Source organism: Hipposideros armiger, unplaced genomic scaffold (genome assembly GCF_001890085.2).
Source record: "Hipposideros armiger isolate ML-2016 unplaced genomic scaffold, ASM189008v1 scaffold_178, whole genome shotgun sequence".
Taxonomy (NCBI): domain Eukaryota; kingdom Metazoa; phylum Chordata; class Mammalia; order Chiroptera; family Hipposideridae; genus Hipposideros; species Hipposideros armiger.
Window position 1 is genome coordinate 2,024,611 of NW_017731528.1, and position 26,726 is coordinate 2,051,336.

Consider the following 26,726-nt stretch of genomic DNA (forward strand, 5'->3'; position numbering starts at 1 on the left):
CTGTGGGCTTATCATATATGGCCTTTATTATGTTGAGATATGATCCCGCTATTCCATTTGCTAAGAGTTTTTATCATAAATGGTTGCTGGATTTTGTCAAATGCTTTTTCTGCATCTATCGATATGATCATATGATTTTTATTTTTCATTTTGTTAATGTGATGTATTACGTTAATTGATTTGCAGATATTGAACCAACCTTGCATACCAGGAATGGATCCCACTTGATCGTGGTGTATGATCTTTTTAATGTGACACTGAATTCGGATTGCTAGTATTTTGTTGAGGATTTTTGCATCTGTGTTCATTAGGGATATCGGCCTATGGTTTTCTTTTTTTGTAATATCTTTGTCTGACTTTGGGATCAGAGTAATAGTGGCCTCATAAAATGTGCTTGGAAGCCTTCCCTCCTCCTGTAGTTTTTGGAATAGTTTGAGGAGAATAGGTATTAATTCTTTTTTGAATGTTTTGTAAAATTCTCCTGTGAAGCCATCTGGTCCAGGACTTTTGTTTGTTGGAAGCTTGTTGATTACTGACTCAATTTATTTGGTAGGAATCAGTCTGTTCAGCATTTCCGTTTCTTTTGGTTCAGACTTGGTAGATTGCAAGCTTCTAGAAATTTATCCATTTCTTCCAGATTGTCAAATTTGTTGGCATATAGTTGCTCCTCTTTGCTTTTTTATGTTCCTTGTTTCACCTCTATATTTTTGCTTTGTAGTTACCATTTGGTTTATGTAAAAAATGTTTCATACATGCAGTGAGAAAAAAGATTTTTGTGTTTTCCTTCCTTTGTACAAGTTCAGTCCCTTCCTTCCTTTCCTCTTGTTTTTGTTGTCACAAACTATCCATATTTATATTGTACATTTATTACCAATTTTCAGTAGTCATAGTTATTTTTAATGTTTACTCTTTGGTTTTAACTGTTATAATTAAGTTTAATATTCTGTTCTGAAGTAGAGTTGCAATTTCCTACTTCTATCTGTTAATCGTCTTACTTAAAGCTTTGTATATTTTTGCCTTTTTGTTTCTGGTAGAAGAGCTTCTTTTACCATTTGTTTTAATGCCGACCTTGTGGTGGTAAATTGTCAGCTTTTATTGGTCTGGTAAAGCCTTTATTTCTCTGTCATATCCAACAGTCAACTTTGTTCAATATATTCTTTTTGGTTGGTGGTTTTCTCTTTCAATATTTTGAATATTTCCTTCCACTATTTCCTGTCTTGTAATGTTTCTCCTGAAAAATCTGAAAACAATATAATGGGTTCCTTTGTAGAGTACAGGCTTTTTTCCTGGTGGCTTTGAGAATTCTTTCTTTGCCATCAATTTCTTGCAGCTTGAATAAAATGTGTCTTGGAGAAGGTGTTTTTGGATTTATATAATTATGTGCTATCTTAGGTTCCTTTATTCTAAAGTCCAGTTCTTCCCATAGGCTTGGGAAAGTCTCATCAATTATTTATGTGAATAGGCTCTGTGTTACCTTCTCCTTTGTTTCTCCTTCTCGCATATCCATTATCCTTGTTACTCTTTTTAATACAGGCATTGATTCTTGTAGAGTTCTTTCATTTTTTTTTTAGGGTTTTATTGGGGAACTGGGGGATGGGAACAACGCTGGGGAATTGGGGGAAGGGGAACAGACAAGTTGCTGTCATTTTGTTCTTCAGTCTAGTTGTGGAGGACATTGCTTCACTGGCCCAAGTTGGCACCATCATTGCACTCTTCCCGGGTGAGGCAGATCAGTCGCCGGCTTCTGGACGGCCGTTCACTGCAGCTGCTGGCCACTCACACTGGCTGCTGGCTGCTGGCCACACACGGTAGTCCATGGCAACCCACTGCAGCAGGGCTGCAGCCTACGCTGTCGCTGGCAACTCACGGCAGCCCAGCTCCAGGTTGAGCTGTTGTTCAGCATCTTAGCTGTAGAGGGCAGTGTCACTGGCCCTCATATATGGGATCTGAACCGGGGCCCTCTGGCGTCCCAAGCCAGCTCTTCACCAACGCGCCATTTGGCCGGCCCTTGTTTGGTTTATTTTTATAGTTTCAGTCTCTTCAATAAAATACTCCTTTTGTTCATTAATTTCCTTCATGAGCTCACTGAACTACCTTTCTGAGTTTTCTTGGATCTTGTTCATAACTGGTTTTTGTTTTGTTTTTTTTTTTCTTCATAACTGCAGGTTTAAATTCTCTGTTGTAAGTCACAGTCTTCCATGCCTTTGCATTTTGTTTCTGGAGACTTTTCATTTTCCTTCTCTTTCAAGTTAACTTGGTTGTTCATATTATGTGATGGATTGCTTCTTTGCCTGCACATTTGATGTATTGAGCTCTTTTCTTGCTTAGATACCATTTTGCTCTCAACAATTCAGCAGGTTAATAGGTAGGGTACTTTCTTTTGTTTTCCAGTAGATGGTGTTATAGTGAATGTTTTTGTTTTCTCTTATGTGCAGTATTTGTGCCTCTGGGAACATAGTGATGCAGCATTGCTTCAGTTAAGTAAGGTGCCACATACTCATTGGGATGATGCATGTAACCTGGGTTACAGGGCACCACCACTGTGGTGGGGGAATGTGGAGAATGGTGGAGAACTGGTTTTGCAAGCTTCCAGCATTCATTTTTACTAATGTTTGCTGGTCCTGCTGTGTTTTGGAGGTGTCTCTACTAGGCTCTTAAGGGATGAGTGTGGTAAGGGAGGCAGTTTTGTGAATTCACTGTTGCATTCTCCTGCTAGCAGTGGCTGTTAGCACCTCTGCAGTGCCTGGGTATTCTCATCTTTCTTTACTGGGCTCTGCTTGGGGCAAAGGAGGCTAGCTTATGATCTCACAGCTCTGCTCCCATACTGGCACTAACTGTTGGTACAGCTGTGCTGTTAAAGGCTTCCCAACCACCTCTACTGGGCTCTGCTGTGAAAGGAAGTGGGGAGAGAGATACCTTTTCTTGGAGGACCAGTGCTTCTCCCCCTCTTACATTCTGAACCATAGTGTGAAGGCTGAAGCCCAATTTCTCCAACACTAGCATGCTCACTGGAGCTGCAGCAGGTACCTAAATAAGTGCATCTGTGGCCACTGTCCCTGTCCTCCCCCATCTCACCTCCACTACTCATTTCAACCCACCCACCTTCACGTGTTCCCATTTGTGGATCTTTTAGTGTGTTTGTTCATTGAGCAGGGATCCTTTCTGGAGTTATAGATGTCCAACTTAAAATTTAAGGGGAGGAACAAAGGAGTCTTCACACTGTCATTATGCTGCTGTCACCTTCTTTTTACATATTAAAAAACCCTCACTATTTCCTGTAACTACAGATTAAAATGTACTACTGAAATCCCCCTTTTAAAAGATTAACTCTTCATGTTGGTTCTTTGCTGAGTAAAAGGGCATGGTGGTAAATTCAGTAATGGCCAGTCAGTCCTTTCTACCATGGATCCCAATAGAGCTCTCTCAGAACTGGCCAGTGTGGTTATCCACAGAAACTTTCATTTTATGAGATATTTTTCAGTGAGATCATGATTCAGTTGTTTTCTGTAAATTGTGGTAAATCATCTTTAAGATAAACTGAAAAAACAAATCATCAGAAGAATATGTTTATAGTAGAAAGTATTAAAATCAGTTAATAGTTGTATATATGGTAACATAAAAATCTTGGGTCAGATTCCTTGCTGCAGGATACTTCTACAAAATTACTATTTATGTTTCAGTTGTTGTAAGGAAAGCAAGTAACATTAGGTAGTCTAAGTAAATATGAATAGGAAGACGGTAGAAATTAGATTGTTGTGTGTGTCTGTATCTGTTTTTCGAAGGGAGTGGAGAATAGATGGGTGTTGGTGACAGAATTAAAACTCCTACTACATTTTACTACTCATTATAGAATCTATTTCAAAATTTTAAGGATGACAACTAATGATAGGTTGTGGAGTTTTTCCGATTTCTCTGATTGATTACAGAGAGAGCTGGTTGAAGGTCACAGTCTTTGTTTGGTGTCCACTTCCAAAGAGGTTATAGATACCTCCTGCTTCACAAGGCCACTGTTTTGCTGCACAATCCCAGTGGGTACCATTCATGGAATACATATAAATGGTGTCTCTTGGGGCTGTCACTCTGGTAACCCACATCCAAAACTGTAAATGTGTGTCAAAGGCAAAATCTCCATTAACCAGAAATAAAGTCCATTGTCAGTATGTATTTTGTCTATTTTTAGTCTAAAGGAAGTTCTGAACAGAATATCAACCAAGATTACATCACAAAAACTTTAAATGTATTTACAGAGTGAATAAGTTACATAGATAGATAAACTTTGAATATGTTTCTGATGTGCAACAGGTGTACATGCACACATCTAACACTTGACAGCATTAAGTTTAAGGAAGAAACTTAACAATGGCCTTTTACATAAATATTACAAATAAAGTATGACATTTCTTAAGAAACAAAGGACAACTCATATTTTACCTTTATGATTCTACTTCTGGCTGTCCCAATGGACATTAAAATATGCATGCGTGACAGGTGAAAAGACTTGAAATTTATAATGTGAAAGTCTTTAACTCTTTTCTACAAAATGGCAAAGTTGGTTAAAATTAACACTCATCCTTCTGTAGTATAAATATGCTCATAAAAGCAACTTTCTAGTAAAAAGCAGCCAAGATCCTTTAAAAAAGTTCTATCTGGACCATTTTTGGTGGTACAGTCCTAATCACAGACCCCTGTAAAGAGATCTAGGGCTTTAAGAAACAGTAGCCTAGCAACATAAGAAAGGTACTTCATAGCAGCTCCTTTTAGGTACAGTAATTGTATTCAAATTACAGTGTACATTAAATTGTCCATTTACAATTCCCTTTTCACATATACAGGCTGTCAGCTTTTGACTGTCTTTCAATTTTCAATGGCCAGCTTCATTCCGCCTGTCCCTTCCTCACAGTCCACCAAAAGAAAAAAAAAAAAGAAAGAAAAGGAAAAGAAAAATAAAGGGAAAGAATGTACAAGTTTTATAATATAAAATTTTTTTTAGTGAAGAAAACATTGCACTTTTGCCAATCTAAAGTTGTTTCTAGAAAGGAAGGTATTGTTCAGTGTAGTCGGCTTTGGTATGCAATGGAAGTCACTTCTTCAGTAGTGAGTTGCATTTGCTCAGTAAAAATGATAACACATTTGTGCTACACAGCAGGATGGATGGAGTCTATCCCAGAATGTTCTATGCTACCTTGGTTCTTATAGTATTGCTACACGTTGGAAGTTCTGTCATCTTCTTTAGAAGAAGTCCAGCAGGTAACAAGAGGGAGAGCAGTCTGACCAAGCCTTGCGAAGGCTGAAAAGATACTGAATGATGTCACTCCAGCATGGCAGCACCCCCAGCTTGGAACGCATGGGGGATGGGGGGCTGCTGTCAGAGACTAGTGCCTGAAACACTGGAGTCTGGGAGAAAGGCAGTGAGGACTCTGTAACTCTGAGCCCTGCGGATCATGTCCCGGATCTCCATGTTGAGCTCCATTAGCTTGGTGCAGATTTCGGTCAGGCTCTGGTTAGACCCCACCAGTGCATAAGTACCAGTTTGTCCCAGAGTTTGATGACGGAAATAAATATTCAGTAATGTCTGGACCTCATCGTCAGAACTGCCTCCAAAGATGTCATTGGGCCACAGACTTCTGCAGTCAGGAAAGAAGAGCACAGATTAGAGGCCCTATTGGTCACAAAGAGGAGCGGTTATGAGTCTTTGTTAGTATAAGGATATTTTGTTTTTAAAAAACAGCTTTTTTGAGATAAAATTCACATACTCTACAATTCACCAATCTAAAGTATACAATTCAGTGCCTTTAGTATATTCAGAGTTCTGCAAACAGCACCATAATTTTATAATATTAAGTATTATTGGCCTTGGTAAAAATATCTAAAGTATAAAAATATTAGCATGGAATCTGGTAATCTTAAAACATTTATTTGCTATGTCATTATGGTTCCAATGAATATGTGAACATACTATAAAAATGTAGGGGGAGAAACCCAAAAAGGATACATTTAAATAATAGTTTTCAAAATATGTTGGGACATATTCTTAAAAAATTTTTTTAAATAATTTTTATTTTTAAATCCCCTCCTCTCCTGCCGCCTCCATCCCCTTTGGCAACCATCAGCTTATTCTCTATATCTATGGGTCTGTTTCTGTTTTGTTTACTCATTTGTTTTTTTTAGATTCCACATATAAATGAAATCATATGATATTTGTCTTACTGTCTTACTTATTTCACTTAGCATAATACCCTCCAGGTCCATCCATGTTGTTGTAAATGGCAAGATTTCATCTTTTTTTAAATTTTTATTGCTGGTTTAATGTTCCTGCTTGTGTGTGTGTTTAGTTTACCACATCTTCTTTAGCCATTCATCCGTTGATGGACACCCAGGTTGCTTCCATATCTTGGCTATTACAAATAATGCTGCAATGAACATAGGAATGCATCTATCTTTTTGAATTGCTGTTTTTGATTTCTTTGGATAAATAACCAGAAGTGGAATTACTGGGTCATAAAGCAGTTCTATTTTAATTTTTTGGAGGAATCTCCTTACTATTTATCATAATGGTCACACCAATTTAAAATCCCACCAAGAGCGCACAAAGAGTTCCCTTTTCTCCATATCCTCGTCAGCACTTGTTATTTGTTGATTTTTTGATGATAGCTATTCCGACTGATATGAAGTGATATTTCATTGTGGTTCTGATTTGCATTTCCCTGATTAGTGATATTGAGCATGATTTCATATATCTGTTGGTCATCTGTATGCCCTCTTTGGAGACATGTCTATTTGGTCCTCTACCCATTTTTAAATTGAATTGTTTGTTTCTTTAGTGTTAAGTTGTAGGTGTTCTTTATATATTTTGGATATTAACCCCTTATCGGATATATCATTTGCAAATATCTTCTCCCAGTCTATTGGTTGTCTTTCGTTTTGTTGATGGTTTCCTTCACTGTAAATAGTATTGTAGTTTGATGTAGTCCCATTTGTTTATTTTTTCTTTTGTCACCTTTGCTGGAGGAGACATCCAGAAAGATATTGCTAAGACCGATGTCAAAGAGTTTATGGCCTATGTTTTCTTCTGGGAGTTTTGTGGTTTCAGGTCTTACATTTAAGTCTTTAATCCTTTTTTAATTTATTTTTGTATATGGTGTAAGAAGGGGGTCCAATTTTATTCTTTTGCATGTATCTATCCAGTTTTTGCAGCACCACTTATTGAAGAGACTATCTTTACCCCATTACATGTTCTTGACTCCTTTGTCATAGATTAATTGACCATATAGGTGTGGGTTTATTTCTGTGTTATTTATTCTATTACATTAATTTATGTATGTTTTTATACTGGTACCATATTGTTTTGGTTATTGTAATTTTGTAGTATAGTTTGAAATTAGGGAGTGTGATACCTCATACTTTGTTCTTTCTCAAGGTTTCTTTGGCTATTCAGGGTCTTTTGTGGGTCCATATAAATTTTAGGATTAGTTATTTTAGTTCTGAGAAGAATGCTATTGCTACAAGGAATTGCACTGAATCTATAACTTTAGGTAGTGAAGACATTTTAGTAATATTAATCTTTCCAATCCATTAGCATGGTGTATGCTTCCATTTATTTGTATCCTCTTCAATTTCTTCAATGTCTTATCATTTTCAGGGTTCAGGCCTTTAACTGCTTTGGTTAAATTTATTCCTAAGTATTTTATGCTTTTTGATGCAATTGTAAATGGGATTGTTGTCTTAATTTCTCCTTTTGATCATTATTGGTGTATAGAAATACAACATATTTCTGTATATTGATTTTGTATCCTGCAAATTACTGAATTCATTTTGTCAGTTCTGAGAGGTTTTTGGTGGAGTCTTTAGGGTTTTCTATATATAGTATCATGTTATCTGAAAAGAGTGAGTTACACTTCTTTCTTTCCAATTTTGATACCTTTTATCTCTTTTTCTTGTCTGACTGCTGTGGCTAGGACTTCCAATACCATGTTGAATAGAAGTGGTGAGAGTGGGCATCCTTGTCTTGTTGCTGATCTTAGAAGAAAGGCTTTCAGCTTTTTACCATTGAATATGATATTAGCTGTGGGTTTGTCAGATGAGATGGCTTTTATTATACTGAGGTATGTTCTCTCTATACACACTTCGTTGAGAGTTTCTATCATAAAAAGTTGTTGAATTTTGTCAAATGCTTTTTCTGGGATGATCATATGATTTTTATCATTCACTTTTTAAGGTGATGTATTACACTGATTGATTTATAGATGTTAAACCATCCTTGCATCCCTCAGATAAACCTCACTTGGTCATGGTGTATAACGCTTTTAATGTATTGTTAAATTTGGTTTGCTAACATTTTTGTTGAGAAATGTTGCTCATGAGGCCTGACAATTACATTTGCAAACTCATCCTAGAAAAAGTGCTACATGCCTCATTGCTGAATATCACTATGGTCACCTCCCAAGTACTTCCCTTGGGAAGCTATGCACCAATGCCAGTGCCTAATCCACCATTCAAAGCAATTTTGGAACTTTTTCTGGAATGACCATCAGAGCTGTCGTCATATTACCTTTGATGTCTTGAATGTCATCAAAATGCCTTCCTTTCAATATTTCCTTTATCTTCGGGTAAAGAAAGCAGTCATTGGGGGCCAGATCAGGTGAGTAGGGAGGCTGTTCCAATACAGTTATTTGTTTACTTGCTAAAAAATCCTCACAGACAGTGCCATGTGAGCTGGTGCATTGTCATGATGTTAGAGCCATGAATTGTTGGCAAAAAGTTCAGGTTGTGTAACTGTTTTATGCAGCCTTTTCAGCACTTCCAAACTTGGTTAACTGTTTGTCCAGTTGGTAGAAACTCATAATGAATAATCCTTCTGATATAAAAAATGGTTAGCAACATCATTGCAATAAGTTCGCGAACTTAATTGTCAGTCGTTGTATATGTTCATCAAAGATATTGGCCTGTAATTTTCTTTTTTTGTAAGGTCTTTATCTGTTTTTTGTATTATGGTAATGTTGGCCTTGTAGAATGAGTTTGGAAGAACTCCTCCCCCTTCAATTTTTTGAAATACTTTAAGAAGGACAGGTATTAATTCTTTAAATGTTTGGTAGAATTGACCTGTGAAGCCATTTGGTTCTGGACTTTTATTTGTTGGGAGTTTTTGGATTACTGCTTCACTTTTCATTGCTAGTAATTGGTCTTAAACAGACCATCTAAACGATGTTCTATGTCTTCTTGGTTCAGTCTTGGAAGGTTATATGCTTCTAGAAATGTATCCATTTCTTATAGATTGTAGAATTTCTTGGCCTATATTTGTTCTTAGTATTCTTTACTGATTGTGTTTCTGTGGGGTTGGTTGTAACTTCTCTTTCATTTATGATTTTATTTTGGCTGTCTATCTTTTTTCCTTGATGAGTCTGGCTAGAGGTTTGTCAATTTTATCCTTTCAAAAAACCAGCTTAGTTTCATTGATCTTTTCTATTGTTTTGAAAATTTCTATTTCCTTTACTTTTGCTATTATTTCCTTCCTTCCGTTTTCTTTTGGTGTTGTTTGTTCTTCTTTTCTAGTTCTTTTAAATATATAGTTAGATGTTTTATTTGGAAGTTTTCTTGTTTCTTGAGGTCGGCCTATATAGCTATGAACTTCCTTAGAACTGTTTCAGCTGCATCCCATAGATTTTGAAAAGCTGTGTTTTCATTTTCATTTGTTTCAAGGTAGTTTTTGACTTCCTCTTTGATACATTTGCTTTCTAACATGTTGATGAATCTCTGTTTGTATGCTCTCTAGTTTCCTAGTTTCATGCCATGTGGTTAGAAAATATGCTTGATATAATTTAAATCATCTTGAACTTATTGAGGCTTTTTTTGTGTCCTAATATATGAGCTATCCTGGAGATTGCTCTGTGTGCATGTGAAAAAACATATGTTTTGCAGTTTTTGGATGAAATGTTTTATAAATGTCTATTAACATTAAGTCAATCTGCTGTAATGTGACATTTAAAGCCATTAATTCCTTATTAATTTTCTGTCTGGATGATTTAGCCATTGATGTGTGTGAGGTATTAAAACCCCTCACATATTATATAACTGTGGATCTCTTCATTTATGTTGGTTAATGTTTGCTTTATACTGGGGTGCCAAAAAAATGTATACACATTTTGTTATCGGTATATATTGAGTATTACAATTTTAATACTGTCTTTTTCCTTTCTTAAAATGTGTATACATTTTTTTTGCACCCTCTGTATATTTAGGTGCTCCTATATTGGGTGTGTAGATATTTATTAAACTGATAAGAACAGATACTACACTTGATCTTAGCCAAAAGGCCGAGAAGCGATGTGTGTAGGTATTTATGATTGCTACACACACTTCTTGAATTGATTCCTTTATAATTATGTAATGCTCTTCTTTGTCTTTATTTACATTCTTTGTTTTCAAGTCTATTTTGTTTAATATGAGTGTTGCTACCCCAGTTTTCTTTTTTTTTGGTTTGAATAGAATATCGTTTTCTATCCCTTCACTTACAGCCTGTATGTATCTTTCAATTGGAAGTGAATCTCTTATACGTACCATATATTAGGGTCTTGGTTTTTTGTTTTTTTTTTTAGCTGAGCCATCCTGCCACCTGTTGGCAGCTCAGTGGCTGCTCAGCTCGGGCCGGGACTCGAACCGCTGTTGCTCAGAGCTCAAACTCTTGAGCGAGCTCTTAACCAACTGAGCCACTCAGCCGGCCCGATTAGGGTCTTGTTTTTTAAATCCATGCAGCCATCGTATGCCATTTTATTGGAGCATTTAATAGGTATGTAATTATTGCTATTTTTTCATTAAAAACATTTTTTTATAGTTTTTCTCTCTTCTTTTCATCTCTTGAACTCTTCCCTTGTGTTCTGCTGGTTTTCTTTTGTGTTTTGTTTGGGTTCCTATTTCTTAATTCTTTGGGTATCTTTTTTTCCCCATATTCTCAATATAGGTTTTAATCAAGCTTTCTACTTGTAAAAGGACTACATTTTTACTCCCCTTTCCATGCTTTTTTGGTGGATTTTCTTCATTGTATAGTTGGCATATATTAGTTTCAGGTGCACAATATAGTGATTTGACATATATCTTACTAGGTGCTTATCACATTGAGTTTAGTAATCATTTGTCACTGTGCAAAATTATCATGCTATTATTGACTATATTCCTCTTCACTTTTTTACCCATCCTCCCCTCTGACAGCCATCAGTTTGTTCCTTGTTTCTATGAATCTTTATTTAGTTCATTTGTTTTGATTTTAAAAAAAGTAATTCCACATAAGTGAAATCATGCAATATTTATCTTTGTCTGACTTATTTCACTTAGCATAACACCCTCTATGTCCATCCATGTTGTCATAAATGGTAAGATTTCATTCTTTTTTATTGATGAGTAATATTCCATTGTATATACATCACCTCTTCTTTACTCATATATCAATGGACACCTAGGTTGTTTCCATTTCTTGGTTATTGTAAATAATGCTGCAGTGAACATAGGGGTGCATATATATTTTCAAAAATTAGTGTTTTTGTTTTCTTTGGATAAATACCCTGAAGATGGATTGCTGGGTCACATGGAGTTCTAATTTTATTTTTTGAAGAATCTCAATACTGTTTTCCGTACTGGCTGCACCAATTTTGCAGTCTTAATGGTACACTGTGCAAACTTGTTATTTGCTGAGTTTTTGATGATAATAGCCATTCTGTCTGGTGTGAGGTAGTGTCTCATTGTGGTTTCAATTTGCATTTTTCTGATAATTAATGATGTTGATCATCTTTCAATATATCTGTTGGCCATCTGTATGTCTTAGGAAAAATGTCTCTTCATATCCTCTGTCCATTTTTTGATAAGGCTATCATTTTTATTATTGAGGTGTACGTATTCCTTATATACTTTGGATATCAACCCCTATATCATTTTTTAATATAGTCTCCAATCCAGCATGTTGGTTTTTTTGTTTTGTTGATGGTTGCCTTCACTGTACAGAAGCTTTTTATTCTGATAAAGTCACATTTGTTTATTTTGGTTTTGTTTTCCTTGCTCAAGGGATCATATCCAAAAGGGAATTACTAAGACTGATGTCAAATAGTTTACTACCTATGTTTTTGTCTAAGAGTTTAATGGTTTTAGGTCTTACTCTTAGGTCTTTAATCCAAACTGAGTTTATTTTTGTATATTGTGTAAGAGAGTGGTCCAGTTTCATTTTTTTTTCATGAATCTGTCTAGTTTTCCCAACAACACTTATCAGAAAGACTGTCATTTCTCCATTGTATATTCCAGCCTCCTTGGTCATAGGTTAATTGACTATACAGGCATGGGTTTATTTTGGTGCTCTCATTCTGTTCCATTGGTCTGTGTTTTCTGCAGGTTAGGGATGAAATGATTTATAAATGTTCATTAAGTTGATCTGGTCTAATGTGATATTTAAGTCCATTATTTCCATATTAATTTACAGTCTGGATTCAATCTATCGATTGAAGTAATTATTGTATTAAAGTGTCCCAACTATTACTGTATTACTGTTAATTTCTGCCTTTATTTCCATTAGTATTTGCTTCATATACCTAGGTGCTCCTATGTTGGGAGCATACATATATGCAATTGTTATATCCTCTTTTTGGATAGATCATTTTACCATTATGTAATGTCCTCCTTTGTCTCTTTTTACATTATTTGTCTTAAAGTCCATTTAGTCTGATATGAGCATTGCTACCCCAGCTTTCTATTAATTTCTATATGCACGGAATATGTTTTTCCATCCCTTCACTTTCAGTCTCTGTGTGTAGTCAGTGAGTCTCTTGTAGGCAGCATATAGTTGAGTCTAGTTTCATTTATTTATTTTATATTAGTTTCAGGTTTACAACATAGTGATTAGACATTTATATAACTTACAAAGTGATTATCTCAATAAATCTAGTACTCATCTGACACCATACATGGTTATTACAATATTGCCTATATTCCTTATGCTATACTTTACAACCCCATGACTATTTTATAACTAGCAATTTGTACATCTTTATCTCTTCCCCTTTTTCACCTCCTTCCCAAATACCCTTCCCCCTGGCAACCATCAAAATGTTCTCAGTATCTGAGTTTTTTTTGTTCGTTTGTTTTATTCTTTATATTCCACATACACGTATAATTGGAATCATATGGCATTTGTCTTTTTCTGTCTAACTTACTCCACGCAGCAGAGATGTATTCATGTTGTTTTATATGGCAAGATTTCATTCTCTTTTATGGCAGAGTAATATTTTATTGTCTATATGTACCACCTCTTTATCCAGTCATTCAACAATGGACACCTAGGTTGCCTCCACATCTTGTAAACAGTGCTGCAATGAACATATGGATGCACATGTCCCTTCAAAGCAGTGTTGTTGTTTTTTTTTTTTAGATAAATAACCAGAAGTGGGATTACGGGGTCTTTTGTCTCTTGTTGTAGCCTTTGTTTTAAAGTCTATTTTGTCTGGTATAAGTATTGCCACTCCAGCTGTTTTGTTGTTTCCATTTTCATGAAATACCTTTTTCAATCCCTTTAATTTCAATATGTGTGTATCTGTTGATCTGAAATGAGTCTCTTGGAGGCAGAATGTGTAAGGGTCTTATTTTCTTATCCATTCAGCCACCCTATCTTTTGATTGGGGCATTTAATCCATTTACATTTAAAGTAATGGTTTATAAATATGTAGTTATTGCCATTTTATTCATATTTTTGATTTTCCCCCTTCTTCTTAAAGAAGTCCCTTTAACATTTGCTGTAAAACTGGTTTTGGTGGTGATGAACTCCTTTAGCTTTTCCTTGTCTGGGAAGCCCTTTATCTGTCCTTCAGTTCTAAATGATAGCTTGCTTTGCTGGGTAGAATAAGGTTGCTTGTAGGTCCTTGCTTTTCAAGATTTTGAATATTTTGTGCCAATCCCTTCTGGCCTGCAAAGTTTCTGTGGAGAAATCAGCTGACAGTCTTATGGAAGCTCCCTTGTAGGTAACTGACTGCTTTTCTCTTGCTGCGTTTAAGATTCTCTCTTTGTCTTTAACTTTTGGCATTTTAATTATGATGTGTCTTAGTGTGGGCCTCTTTGGGTTCATCTTGTTTGGGACTCTCTCTGCTTCCTGGGTTTGTATATCTATTTCCTTCACCAAGTTAGGGAAGTTTTCAGTCATCATTTCTTCAAATACATTTTCAATTGCTTGCTCTCTCTTCTCCTTCTGGTACTTCAGTGATGCAAATGTTGGTAACACATGATGTTGTCCCAGGGGCCCCTTAAATTATCCTGTTTTTTTTCAATTCTTCTCTCTTTTTTGCTGTTCTGATTGGTGTTTTCTGCTACCTTATCTTCTAAATTGCTGATTCGATCCTCTGCTTTATCTAATCTGTTGATTACCTCTAATCTTTTTTTTTTAATTTTATTTTTTTATGTTTTTAGCTGAGTCATCCTGCTCACCTGTTGGCAGCTCAGCGGCAACTCAGCTCGGGCCAGGAATCAAACCACTGTTGCTTAGAGCTCACACTCTTGAGTGAGCTCTTAACCAACTGAGACACTCGGCTAGCCCCTAATGTTCTTTATTTCAGTTGTTGTATTCTTTATTTCTGAATGGTTCTTGTTTATGTTTTCTATCTCCATTATTATTGTTGTTGTTGTTATTATTATTATTATTATTATTATTATTATTAGTTTCAGGTGTACAAAACAATGCAATAGTTATCCTTTTCACCCCTCACAAAGTGACAGCCCCCTTTCCCCCACTCACTGCCCCCCACCCCCGATATCATACATATCTATTACAATTCCATTGACTCCATTCCCACACTATACTTCTATCTCCATTTTTATGGTTCATAGGCAGAGGTGGATGGTGCTCTGGCTTGGCCCCAAGCTGGCCACTGGGTGTGCCACCCCCAGGGCCTCCTGGGAGGGACCCTGCCACAGGCCAAGTTCAGCTGCAGCCTGTGTCCTACTCAGGAACACCTGGCATGAGCTACAAAACAATTCGCAGATGGTGCTGGGCTTGGAGATACCTGGGAGAGGCCAAGCTGTGAACCAAGGCTGGATGCTGCTAGTGTCAGGCTTGGGGCTGCTCAGCACGAGTTTTGGGGCACATTGAGGCCAGCTGCTGCTAGTTTGGACTCTCTGAACCTTTGAGAGGTTTTAGGAAAGTCTGCTGCATGAGCCAAGACAGGCCATTTGTATGGAAAAGTCACTGGAAATGACTTGGGAGGGTCCACAAGTTGTATGGGATGGGGTGTCAGGGAATCACCAGTGTGGGGCAAACAGTGTTGCCTGTTTGATGAAGACTCAGATATGGTGGCCGCCTGTGTCTGCATGCTGGGAGGTGGGAGGCCTCAACAAAGAAATAATGGATTCTACTAGCACTTCTGTCTTGGAGAAAGCTGCCCCTCCAGCCCTCACCACAAAGCAGACAACTCATTTCCTCCTGGTATGTCCCTGGCATCTCTTGAGATGCTGCTCCAGTGCTGGAGCTCAGAGCGAGTGAATCTGTTAGCGAGTACATCCATGTGCGGGCCCTTTAAGAGGAGCGCCTGTGACTCCAGCTGCCCTTTATCTTACTCAGCCACCATCCCTCCTGGTTTTCACAGCCAAAAATTGTGAGGAATTCTCCTCTTGGCACTGGAACCCAGGGCTGGAGGGCTGGTGTGGGGCTGGGACCCCTTGCTTCTTTGGGGGGACCTCTATAGCTGAGATATCCCTCCTGATTTCTAAACACCATATGTGAGTGTGGGACCAACATTTTATGATTCTCTGCCCTTCCTGTCTTGAGGTGGCTTCTTCTGTATGTCCTTAGTTGTAGAACTTCTGTTCAGCTAGATTTGAGGTGATTTCCAATGATGGCTGTTCTGTACTTTAGTTGTAATTTTGATATCATGGGAGGAGGCAAGCACAGCATTTACCTACTCCACTATCTTGACTAGAAAATGGGGTCTAAGTCCCCCCCTCCCTATTCACTCACCCTGTATCTTTTGTTTGGAGTGTTTAGTCCATTTCCATTTAAAGTAATTATTGATAAGTATGTGCTTTTTTCCATTTTGTTCTGTTCTTTTGTTTTGTTTTTGTTCTTTCTTGTTCTCTTGATCTCTTCCCTTTTGAATTTCTGGTTTTATTTATATTTATTTTTTTGTGTATGTTTTTTGTTTGTGGCTATCAGGAGGTTCACATATATCCATCTATATCTATAACAGTCTATTTTAAGCTGATAAGTGTTTAAGTTCAAACCCATTCTAAAAGCACTATATATTTTTACTCCCTCATCCATGCTTTGTTTTTGACATCATATCTTTTTGTTTTCTGAATCCCTGTGTTTCTGCTACCTTTCTGTTTTCACCTTCATATTAGCTTTTTAAGTGGTTGATTCACTGTATTTATTATATATTTGCCTTTTCTAGAGAGTTTTCTTTCCTGTATTTGTTTTATTCATGGGTATAACCCTTCCTTTTCTGCATATATAAGACCCATTAACATTTCTTGTAAAGCCAACTTAGTGGTGGTGAATTCCTTTAGTTTATTTCTTCAAATATACTTTCTGCCCCTTTTTTTTGGTCTTCTCCCTCTGAAATGTCTATAATGCAAATGTTATAGTACTTGATGTTGTCCCAGAGGTCCCTTATACTATCCTTATTTTTGAAATTCTTTTAAAATGCCTGTTCTGATTGGATGGTATCCATTATTTTGTCTCCAGGTTGCTAATCCCTTCTTATTAACTAAGCTGCTGTTGATTTCTTCCAATGTATTTTTTTCATTTCAGCTATTGTATTCATCATCTCTGATTGGTTCTTTATTATATTTTCTTGCTCTTTGTTGAAGTTGTTGCTGAGTTCTTCCATTTTACTCTCAAATTTGTTGAGCATCCTTATGATTGTTTCTTAGAATTCTCTCTCAGGCAAATTACTTATCTGTTTCATTAGATTTTTTTCCTCTGGGGGTTTATGTTCCTTTGTTTGGGGCATATTTTTCTGTCTCCCCATTTTGTCTAACTTTCTGTGTTTGTTCCTATGAGTGAGATGATATAGCTATCTCTCCTAATGTGAAAAAGTGGTGACTGTGCTGGATAATTTTGGCACATTGGTTATATTCTGGGTGGGCACATGCTGTGCCTGATGTGCTGAGTGGCCAGAAGTAGTGGGTTCTTGGTGGGGCATCCTGCTGTACATAGTGTAGTAGCTCCCTGTTGTTCTGACTGTCCATGGCCAGAATGGAGTTGGGGCAGGGCAGCCTTATCTGTGTGCACTTCCTTGCCCTTCTGATCTATGTGGGCTGCCAGGTGTATACACAAAAGGTCATGTTGCTTTGTTACCCAGGATGGGTACTGGGGAGCCTGCCCTGAATGCACGTGTTGCAGTACCCCACTAGTTCTTCACTTTTTCCAGACAGGGCAACCCTAAGTGCTCAGGCAGCAGCACCCTACTAGTTCTGCACCCTCTCTTGGTGGATTAGCCTCATGTGCAGCAGTGTCCACTATTTTTGTGCTTTCTCTGTATGGTGCATCCCTGTGTGAAGGTACTGCCACGCTTTGCTAGTTCTACACTCTTTCCAAGCTGGTAAGCCCGTGTGATTGCTCAGCCTAGTAGGTACACACAGCAGTGCCTACAGTATCTGCTGGTTCAATCTCTGGGTGGAGGGCCTATATGTGTGCTAATTGTGCCCTCTGCTGGATATAACTCTGGGAGGGCTGGCTGCACATGTGCTATAGCAGCCCTACAGGTTGGCCTGAGAACTTGGATAGAGGTTCTGCCTGCTCTCCAAGTGCAGGGTAGATATAAACAATGGTGCTCATTGGTATTCTGGTCCTGGACAGTCCCTTAGCTTTAGGCAAGTTCTCTGAATACCCAGCCTTCTCTATGTGGTCTATCTTGTTTGTTGTACAGAAGCTGTTCAGTTGGCTCTCCCTTCTCTCTCAGGAGGGATTGCTCTAAATATAGGTGTATATTGGGTGTGTTCATGGTAAGAGACGAGCTCAGCATCCTCCTATGCCATTTTGGACCCGCCTCCCATACTTCCTGTTTTGATGTCATAATTTTGTATATTTTTGTTTTGTGGATATCCTATTTATTGTAGTTTGAGTTGAGTTTGGTACTTTTGTCTTTTGACCTTCATAGTAGCTTTTTAAATGTCTGATTCACTGTGTTTATTTCATATTTTGTTTTACCTGTGACATTTTTTCCTTTATTATATTTCCTTATTTCTGGTTATGGTCTTTCCTTTTCTATGTTAAAAAGACACTTTAACATTTCGTGTAAAGCTGCTTTGCTTTTTGCTGTTCCACAAACTCTTTCTCTTTCCTTCAATTCTGAACGATAACCTTTTGGGTAAATTATTCTTGGTTGTAGGTTCCTTTCTTTCAGCACTATAAAGATGTCTGCCACTCCCTTGCCACCTGTAAAGTTGCTGCTGAGAACTCAGCTGATAGCCTTATGGGGTCTCCTTTGTACATAACTCATTGTTTTCCTTTTGCTGCCTTCAAGATTGTCCCTTTGTGTTTAACTTTTGCCTTTCTAATTACAATATGTCTTGGTGTGGGCTTCTTTGGGTTCATCTTATTTGCAACTCTCTCTGCTCCCTGGACCTGGATGTGTTTCCTTTCACAGGTTAGAAATGTTTTCAGCCATTACTTCTTCAAATAAAGTATCTTCAATTCTCTCATTCTTGTACTTCTGTAATCCCTATAATGTGAATATTTGTGTGGTTGATTTCGGCTCAGAGGTCCCTTACTATCCTCATTTAAAACATTTTTTTTTCTTTTTGCTGTTCTGATTAATTTGTACTAGTCTGTGTTCCAGGTCACAGACCCATTCTTCTGTGTAAGTTAATCTGCTGGATTTCTTCTTGTGTATTTTGCATTTCAGTTATTGTATTCTTCAGCTCTGCTTGGTTCTTTGTTATACTTTCTCTTTGTTAAAGTTCTAAGTTCCTGTATTCCACTCTCAAGCTTGGTGAACATCATTATGACCATCTCTTTGAATTCTTTATCAGGCAAGTTACTTATTTCCATATCCTTAGGGTTTTTTTTCCCTTAGATCTTCTTCTGTTTTTTCATTTTGTTTGACTTCCTATTTTATATGAATTAATCAAAATAGCTATCTCTTCCAGTCTTGAAAAAGTGGCCTTGTGTAGAAGTGACTTGTCCGTAGGCTGTGTGTGCTGAATTGTTTAGGAAGGCCAGTTGGAGCCAAGTGGGTGCCTATGGCATGTGGGGTGTTAGGCTGCCAAGGTGGAGCGTCTCCAGGCAGGGAGGCCAGATGCATGTGGTAAGACCGTGTTGATCCTACTTCCTTCCTTTGTTCAGGCCCCAAATGGGCTCAGGTGATGTGTCCTTGAATGCACTGTGATGATCTTGCAGGTAGGCCAGAGCACCTGCCAGCCTGTGGATGTACAATGAAGCTCACCAGCACCTCCAACCCTGGACAATTCCTGCAGTTCCCAGAGAGCTTCTGTGGCTCCCCAGCTTTCTTTGTATGATTTCTTGCGCTTTCTTTGTTGTACAGAAAGTTGTGTTGTGTAGAAGCAACCTCATCAGAGGCTGTGTGTGCCAGGTAGTTTTGGCAGGTTACTTGGAGCTAGGCAGGTGTTTATGGCACCTGGGGCGCTGGCCTGCTGGGCTAGATTGGCTCCAGGCAGGGAGGCCAGGTGTGTGTGGTGATGCCCTCTTGTTCCTGCTTATTCCCTTTGTTCAGAGGCAGTGTGGTTGGGAACATGCTGCGGAGATCTTGCAGGTAGGCTAAAGCACCCCGATAGAGCTCCTGCCCGCCCTGTCAAGGTGGAGGGGGATGTAATCAATGGTGCTCACTGGCACCTCTGATCCTGGAGAGCTCTCACAGTTGCCCAGCCTTCTGTATTCAATCTCTTGCTCTCGTTTATGTTCAGAAGCTGTTCAATCAGACTTCAGTTGTCTCTGCTCCACACATAGTATTTCAGTGTGCTTGTGGTGGGGCGAGTTCAGTGTCATCCTACACTGCCACCATCTTGGACCTCTTGTTGTGGTATACTTTGAAGTGTGTCAACATTTTAGGGTGACAAATGACCAGAACCAACATCAATACTTCAAACATAAGTTCTGAAATCTGATGTTTCTGGCATGGGAATGATAAAGATCTGGGAAGGAGGTATATAAAATATCGAGGTGTCCCTTCTGTAGTGGTTTAGTCCCTAGCCATGACAAAGTAACTATTAGGCATGCCTTTGCTTTGACCAGCTCTAAAAGAAATAGAGTTACCTGCATTCCCTGATTTGCCTTAAAGCCTTGCCGAGCTCGTTGTTCTTCAGACACTCCAACATGGACTGGATGGCTGCTTCGGTGGATGTGAAGGTTGGCTCAGGCCAAGCACCCTCTACATAAAGAGGGTCAGCTGCAATGGCTGCAGTGGCTTCCTTCAGGTTTTTCTTTAAGTCACTCAGTTCCCTGGACATATTTAGCAGCTGTTAAAAAAATTATTTTTACTGTATTTAGTTGAAGGCTGGATTTTTACATCCCCAATGGAAAAAAATTGATTATATGAGGTCCAGTTAAGTATAAGCTTAATAGCTTGGTAAACTAAAATAGGACAAATGAAACTACTACATGGTAGATGGTTATAGGGCTGTATGTGTTGAATACTTGATATGTCAACAGCTGGGATACTCTCCTTATAGAAAAGATTAAGACTTTAAAAAAATGTTTTCTATTTAAGTAGAAGGATATTCGCAGAGGTAAAATGCATAAGAGAACAGGGTTGGGAGTTGGGTAGTATGTTGGGTTCAAATGCTAGTTTTGCAATGTACTGTGGGACCACAGTCAGGTAAATAGACTTTCATATGTCTCAACGTTTTCATCTGTGAGTCTGAAGATATCACAGGGTAATTTTAAAGATGAAATGCGAGAGTGTATATAAAATAATTAGTAAGTTTGGAATATAAGTGCTCAATAAATGTAATCATCAATATGGACTCTGAAAAATAAAATTTTCTCACTATTTCTATGCCATGGAAAGAGATTAAAGACATAATTTTAAGGAAGAGGAGAAAAAAATCTCAATGTAATAGGTAAAAGATATTTTCCTTCAAAATTACAGAAACCAAAAGATCCAGAGTATTAAAAAGTGAACCATAAGAAAGAACCTCCACCACCCAGCCTCTGGGTGGTGAGCACACAATGTGCTATATAGATGATGTATTACAAAACTGTACACCTGAAACATATATAACTTTACTAACCATTCTCACCCCAATAAACTTGAATTAAAAAAAAAAAAAGAACCTCCACCGCTTCTTAGTGCCCCAAATGTACCATGGAAGACAACTGTTTTGCATTCTGAATCAAGAGCATTTGGAAAACAATTGATGTCAATTTAAGGGTTTTTTCCCTTTGAAATGCAAGTTGATGATGCTTGTGTTCTTTGGAAAGCTGATTTATCCAATATTTTTACGTTTTTTTATTCCCAGCTCACCCATTTTACAAGTGATAAAACCAAAGCCCTTAGGACTATTTGTTTCCACACAGATGCCTGTTAAATACAAGTACCTACTCCAGAGCTCGGTTTAAAATTTACTGAGGAAATCCTTTTAAATAAAATATGAGTATCATATGTAGATAAGTTCTTGTTTGAAAGTTAATTTCTTCTTATTTTAAATCAAGGTAAGTTTTAAATACTATCTGTATTCGTGTAGTATTTAAAGTTTACCTAGATTTAAAATAATTAAGGAGAAATTTACTTTAAATTTAGAAGATTTAAAACAATTATATAACATATACATGCATATATTCACACATGGTATGTAACACATAATTTACTATTCTAAAGTGAAACTTGAATTGTCTTTTTAATATGGAAAAGCACATGTGAGTTACATTTGCATGTCCTGTGTTTTTTGAGCAAAGACGGACTCTGAGGACCCTGTTAATACTTGCTAGAAGAGTAAGAAGAGTAAACTTTATCTTGACAACATGGCAAGTAATATCAACTGTCTTCTCTTTTATCTGACAATTTGTCATTCTATGGGGAAAAATTTTATGAAGAGATCTTCATAAACAAAAATGTTTGCCTCATACCTCCCCTGAACTTAGCATTTGAAAGTGTACTTAAAAACTATATGGTCATTTTCCTTTTTTCCAACAGAGTGATAAACCTGGTAACATGGTTGTCATTTTGTGGATCCTCCTCTGCCTCTTCTTAGATGTGAGGTTTCCTGGGCTCCGTCCTTACCCCAGCGCTCTTGGTGGGCTGGTTTCATGACTCCTGGCTGCTCACTGATGACCACCACACCTAAGCCTCCAGTTCAGATCTCTCCTCTGACCTCAGATGCTCATATGTAACTGCCTGCAAGATGTCGTTACACCAGGGCTGGTCTAGAGGGCAGACTCAGGCTTAACCAGGTGGAGGTACAATTGCCTCAGCCCTCCTTTTAGATCCCCATCTCACCTGTGGCGCTGCTGGTCACCTAGTTCATCAGAGATGGAACCTGAGCATCTCACGTGCCTCATCACTCTTCTTCATCCCTTCCCCCCAGCATCTCTTACATTTCCTAGCTCCTCTCCACACCCAGTACTTCTGTCCTAGTACCTCATTTGAGCTACTTCGCAGCTTCGTAACTGGTCTCCCTGTCTCCAGTCTCGTTGCTGTCAAATCCACCCTCCATATCTCTGCCATAAACTCTAACCCAAATCCTGCCAGGCACAGCATCTTCCGACCTTTTTGGTTTTCATTTTATACTCTAGTAATACTAAATCACTTGTATTCGCAGTTCTTCCTCTTTCTATCACCATGTTCCCTATTGGAACACACCTCCTTAGCCCCCCTTTCTCTAACCCCAGCTCAGCCTTGAAGAATCAGCACAGGCGTGATTTCCTCCAGAAAGCTATCCTATTTAATCCTCCGTGCTTCTGTCATATCCTCTGGACACCGCTGTTACTTCACTTCCTACATGGCAGTACATCTTCACTTCTAGGAACATTTTGGCTCACTGGAAGTAGTACATTTATTTTGCTTTTAAAACTATTAAAGCATCCTGATGCTAAGCAGGGCAGGGAAGTGGAAGAGAATCAGGCAGCATATAGATATTTCTTCCTTATCTCAATGTAAAAGCAAATAAAAAACCTAAATACAAAGAAGGAAACCATACACAGGAACTTTTCAAACAAGGACACCCAGGGCCAGGAACAGGTTGGCCAGGTGAGGCCTCAGCACAGCACTCAGGGAGGTGCTTACCCTCAGGGTCCTGCAGCTCTGTGCTGGCCGTCACCTGCCCAACCCAGTCCTGGAATTGCCAAATATAAGACATGTTTAGGACTTGTGCTTGAGCAAAATAATTATGTGGAAATAAAATCAGTTGGACAATTATAGATAGGGGAGTAGGGGTAGCAGGGCGGGGAGAACAAAGGAACGATTTTCATGGCAGTGCTTGGGGCTGGGAGGTGTGTGGGCTCACCTCTGGCATGGAACTGACTTCGTGCACCTGGCCGATGAGCTTACAGTAGGACTGAAAAAGCAGCAGCAGCTGGAAGTGTAGCTTATATAATCTCTGACACAGTTCCAATTGCTAAAGAGAGAATTTGCATGGGAAGAAATTAGTTATTAGGGACCATTTTTGTATAACAGTGCAATCTTGGTGGAGACAGATATTCTTTTTTTTTAATCAAGGAACCATAGCTAGCTGTTATTTTAATAAAACAGAACAACGAGATCTAGTCAATAAATATCAGTGAGAAATTCACAATATAACACAGAATAGCTCCTGGAAGATTACTACTTAGAGGTGTAGTACCTATAAAGGGACTGAGTGAATCATCAAATTTCCATTCTATTTGCCAATTACATATCTACAAATGATGGCCATGGTTGTCTTGATTTTTCAAAGCTGTAAATTAATTTTAAAAACAATTTATTTTTATTAAAATTATATTTGAAAGGCAAAACATTAAGTCATTCTAGGTGTGAAGTTAATAATTTCAGCAGACACTTGGAATTACTCCATGTGACAATTCTGGGTGCATTTAGAGTGCAGACATTCATTCTGAAGTCTGTGTAAACACAACAGTCATGTGACCCTTGATGGTGCTGTCAATTTTACTGACGATGCTTCTGCTCCGTGCTCAGTTAGTGTTTGTTGAATTAAAGAGATATAAAAAAAGAGGCCCAAACATGCTTACAAAAAGGAGAAGTTACAAAAACATTCAAAATAAACTGTGGAAAGAACATTAATAAGGAGTGGCCCTTAAGCCCTACAGATACCTCCAGAAGTCAAAATGTTTTCGTTAAATGGCTTATGTAAGCTATGAGGGGAAGTAAATCATGAGTAATTCCAACACCAGTGATCATACTACTCTTTGAGCTGTATGTACTTTTAACAGTCTCTAAATGTTGCCTGTTTCATTCCAAGAACGGGTTAGCTCCTAGTTGGTGGCCGGGATTCTGTGGAAGGAAGAGAGCAGCCTTTATAAGGGAGAATCTCCTGGCTCAGCAGCCACCAGTGAACGTGGCCTCAAGTACACCTCACTGCTCAGTTTTCAGGTGAGGTTATGTAAGGATGAATAGGGCCTTTCTTTTGCTGATAGACTAGGAAGAACTCAGCTCGGGATCAAGAGCTTCTGTGGTGACTGAAAATTGTTCCCTCAAATCAGTTTAAGGAGAGAAGTGACAAGGACTTAAATTTAGGTTTGAGGAGGAGCAGTCTATTAATAGACTTTGATCCTAATTTTGAAAAGTTACTGAAGTTCATGCTAAGACCATGCTATTATGTTTCTTTTCCTCCTCTCACTGCCCCTTAAGGGGGAACAAATTCTACTTATATTTATCTGAACTCTCAATGTGGTAACCAGCCTAAGTTTACACTCACTAGTTAACCCAAGCTAGATCTCTGGTTGTTTCAGTAAAATGATCATTTAGACTTTTTGTTATTGGAAACTTTCAAAATCTGGTATAAAAGATAACTGCCAGAGACTCGCAGATAAATAAAAAGTACTATTTAAAAAATAATGTTACCTTCACGATTTAGGGTAAAACCTAGCTATGAAAACTTCCACTTTCCGAGTGTCAGATAACGGTAATTGTTACTCAAAATATTCCACTGATACTATGAGAGTTCATAGCAATGTAGGTTTCCACTTTGGGACAAAAGCAGCCCAGAATGCTACTAACAAATGGCATGTATCAGTCTACATATAAAGTAAAATGAAAGGAAAAAGGGGAAACATGCTAAGAGATACAATAGTAACAGTAAAAATAAGATTTGTTATGGGTCCATGCCTCAAATGGACAGAGTATGAAAGAAAGTTAACTTACTGCCAGAGATTCCATTTGCTACACAGCAAGCATGGCACAGGAAACAGGAAAGGAAAGAGAGTACAGGGTCAGTGTCTGCATGCAACGGAAAGCACGGCCCTCTTCCGCGAGCAGAACCTTCAGCAGTATTAGCATTGCTTGCCCAAACTCGATAAATGGTTGCAAATGTGGTACCCATTCAGCATGCACAGCAGCCCAGTTAAAAACGAGCTCTAGTGGGAAACATGTTGTTGAAAACTAGAATTTGTAGTCTTTTAGATTCTCTGGTTAGTTGGTTTAGATTTTGTCACTCTTGGAGACCAGAAATCAAAACTTTTATTGCTTAAAGATTTTAGTGTTTAAATGTGAATAATATGTGAACATAGAACTGTGAGACCAACTGAGTAATGTGCATAACTATAGCCTCAAACAAATTATACTATTGCTAAATGTTAGTTAAGGCGGAGTCTCTCATCTGGTTGTCTTCATATTTACTAAACTATGACTATCCAAATAACATAGAATATAATGAACAATCTCTGGCATTTTCCTTAGACTGCCTTTCCCCTTGAGAGTATTTTATAGTACTGCTAGATATTGTCATTTCAAAGGACTAAACATTGTATATTCCCAAAGAAGTGTGAGATATGACATTTTCTTGCATTTTATTTTTTATAATTTTTTCCCAGTAGGCAATTTTTAAAAGTAACATAGAATTGATGTTTTGCCTAGAGTAATATAAATTTTAACTGGGCCATGTTCAACTATGGCTACCATTTTTTGGTGTCTCCATATCATAACCATAGGATTTGGTTTAAGGAAAAGTTTGGATATGTGAAAAGAGATAACCATAACCTGATAAAATATTTTAAAAAAATCAGCTTGATCATTCTTAATTGTGGGTAAATACATCTGGCTCTGGGTTTTCAAAATATTTGAGGACCTATCTAACTCAGGTTCTAATACTGACAACAAAAATCCCCCCTCTTAAAGCTCTTTCCAAAACATTCTCTGGGTTATCAGTTTAATGTGTTGTACTTAACATAAGGTACAGTGCATAAAAAAATAAAATCATCAAATTATTTATTAGTATCCTCAAACAAAAAGCACCACCACTACCAACCCCAACACCATGCCCCTGTCTTTCCAGGGTGTCTGCTTGCCTCACCTGTTTCTAATCTCACATGGGTTTGGCAAATTGATGACTATTGTATTATGTTTATTGAATAGTTTCTTGAGTCCTGGCCATGAATATTTTTCAAACTTTGAAAGATAAATGCCTTTAATCCTGTGATATAGATTATATAACCTGAGGTATTTACTATTTTCAAGAAAACTGTCTGTGTAGAAGTTTTTATAACCAAATCTTATGTACTAATGATACAATGTCACACCAGGAAGGAGTGCAGGGCCAGAGTCTTAAGTCTCTATATACAGAATTTCCACTGTGAAGACTTTTTAGAAAGTATCAAATTT

The 26,726-nt window shown here is 37.9% G+C and overlaps 1 protein-coding gene across 10 annotated transcripts in view; it reads right to left on the bottom strand.

Moving 5' to 3' along the window:
- Positions 1 to 4,142: 4,142 nt before the first annotated feature.
- The window catches only part of FRY (FRY microtubule binding protein), a 456,767-nt gene continuing 434,183 nt past the window's right edge, over positions 4,143 to 26,726 (bottom strand). For 7 of the 10 annotated variants that reach the window (XM_019652358.1, XM_019652349.1, XM_019652350.1 and 4 more), the window contains 4 exons: positions 25,272 to 25,289; positions 23,419 to 23,529; positions 20,231 to 20,433; positions 4,143 to 5,624 (listed from right to left, as the gene is read on the bottom strand). In XM_019652358.1, coding sequence (XP_019507903.1) covers positions 5,366 to 5,624; positions 20,231 to 20,433; positions 23,419 to 23,529; positions 25,272 to 25,289 — 591 coding nt within the window. In that variant the 3' untranslated portion in view covers positions 4,143 to 5,365. The remainder of the gene's footprint in view (positions 5,625 to 20,230; positions 20,434 to 23,418; positions 23,530 to 25,271; positions 25,290 to 26,726) is intronic. The other 3 variants (XM_019652352.1, XM_019652351.1, XM_019652356.1) reach the window with 1 other exon arrangement.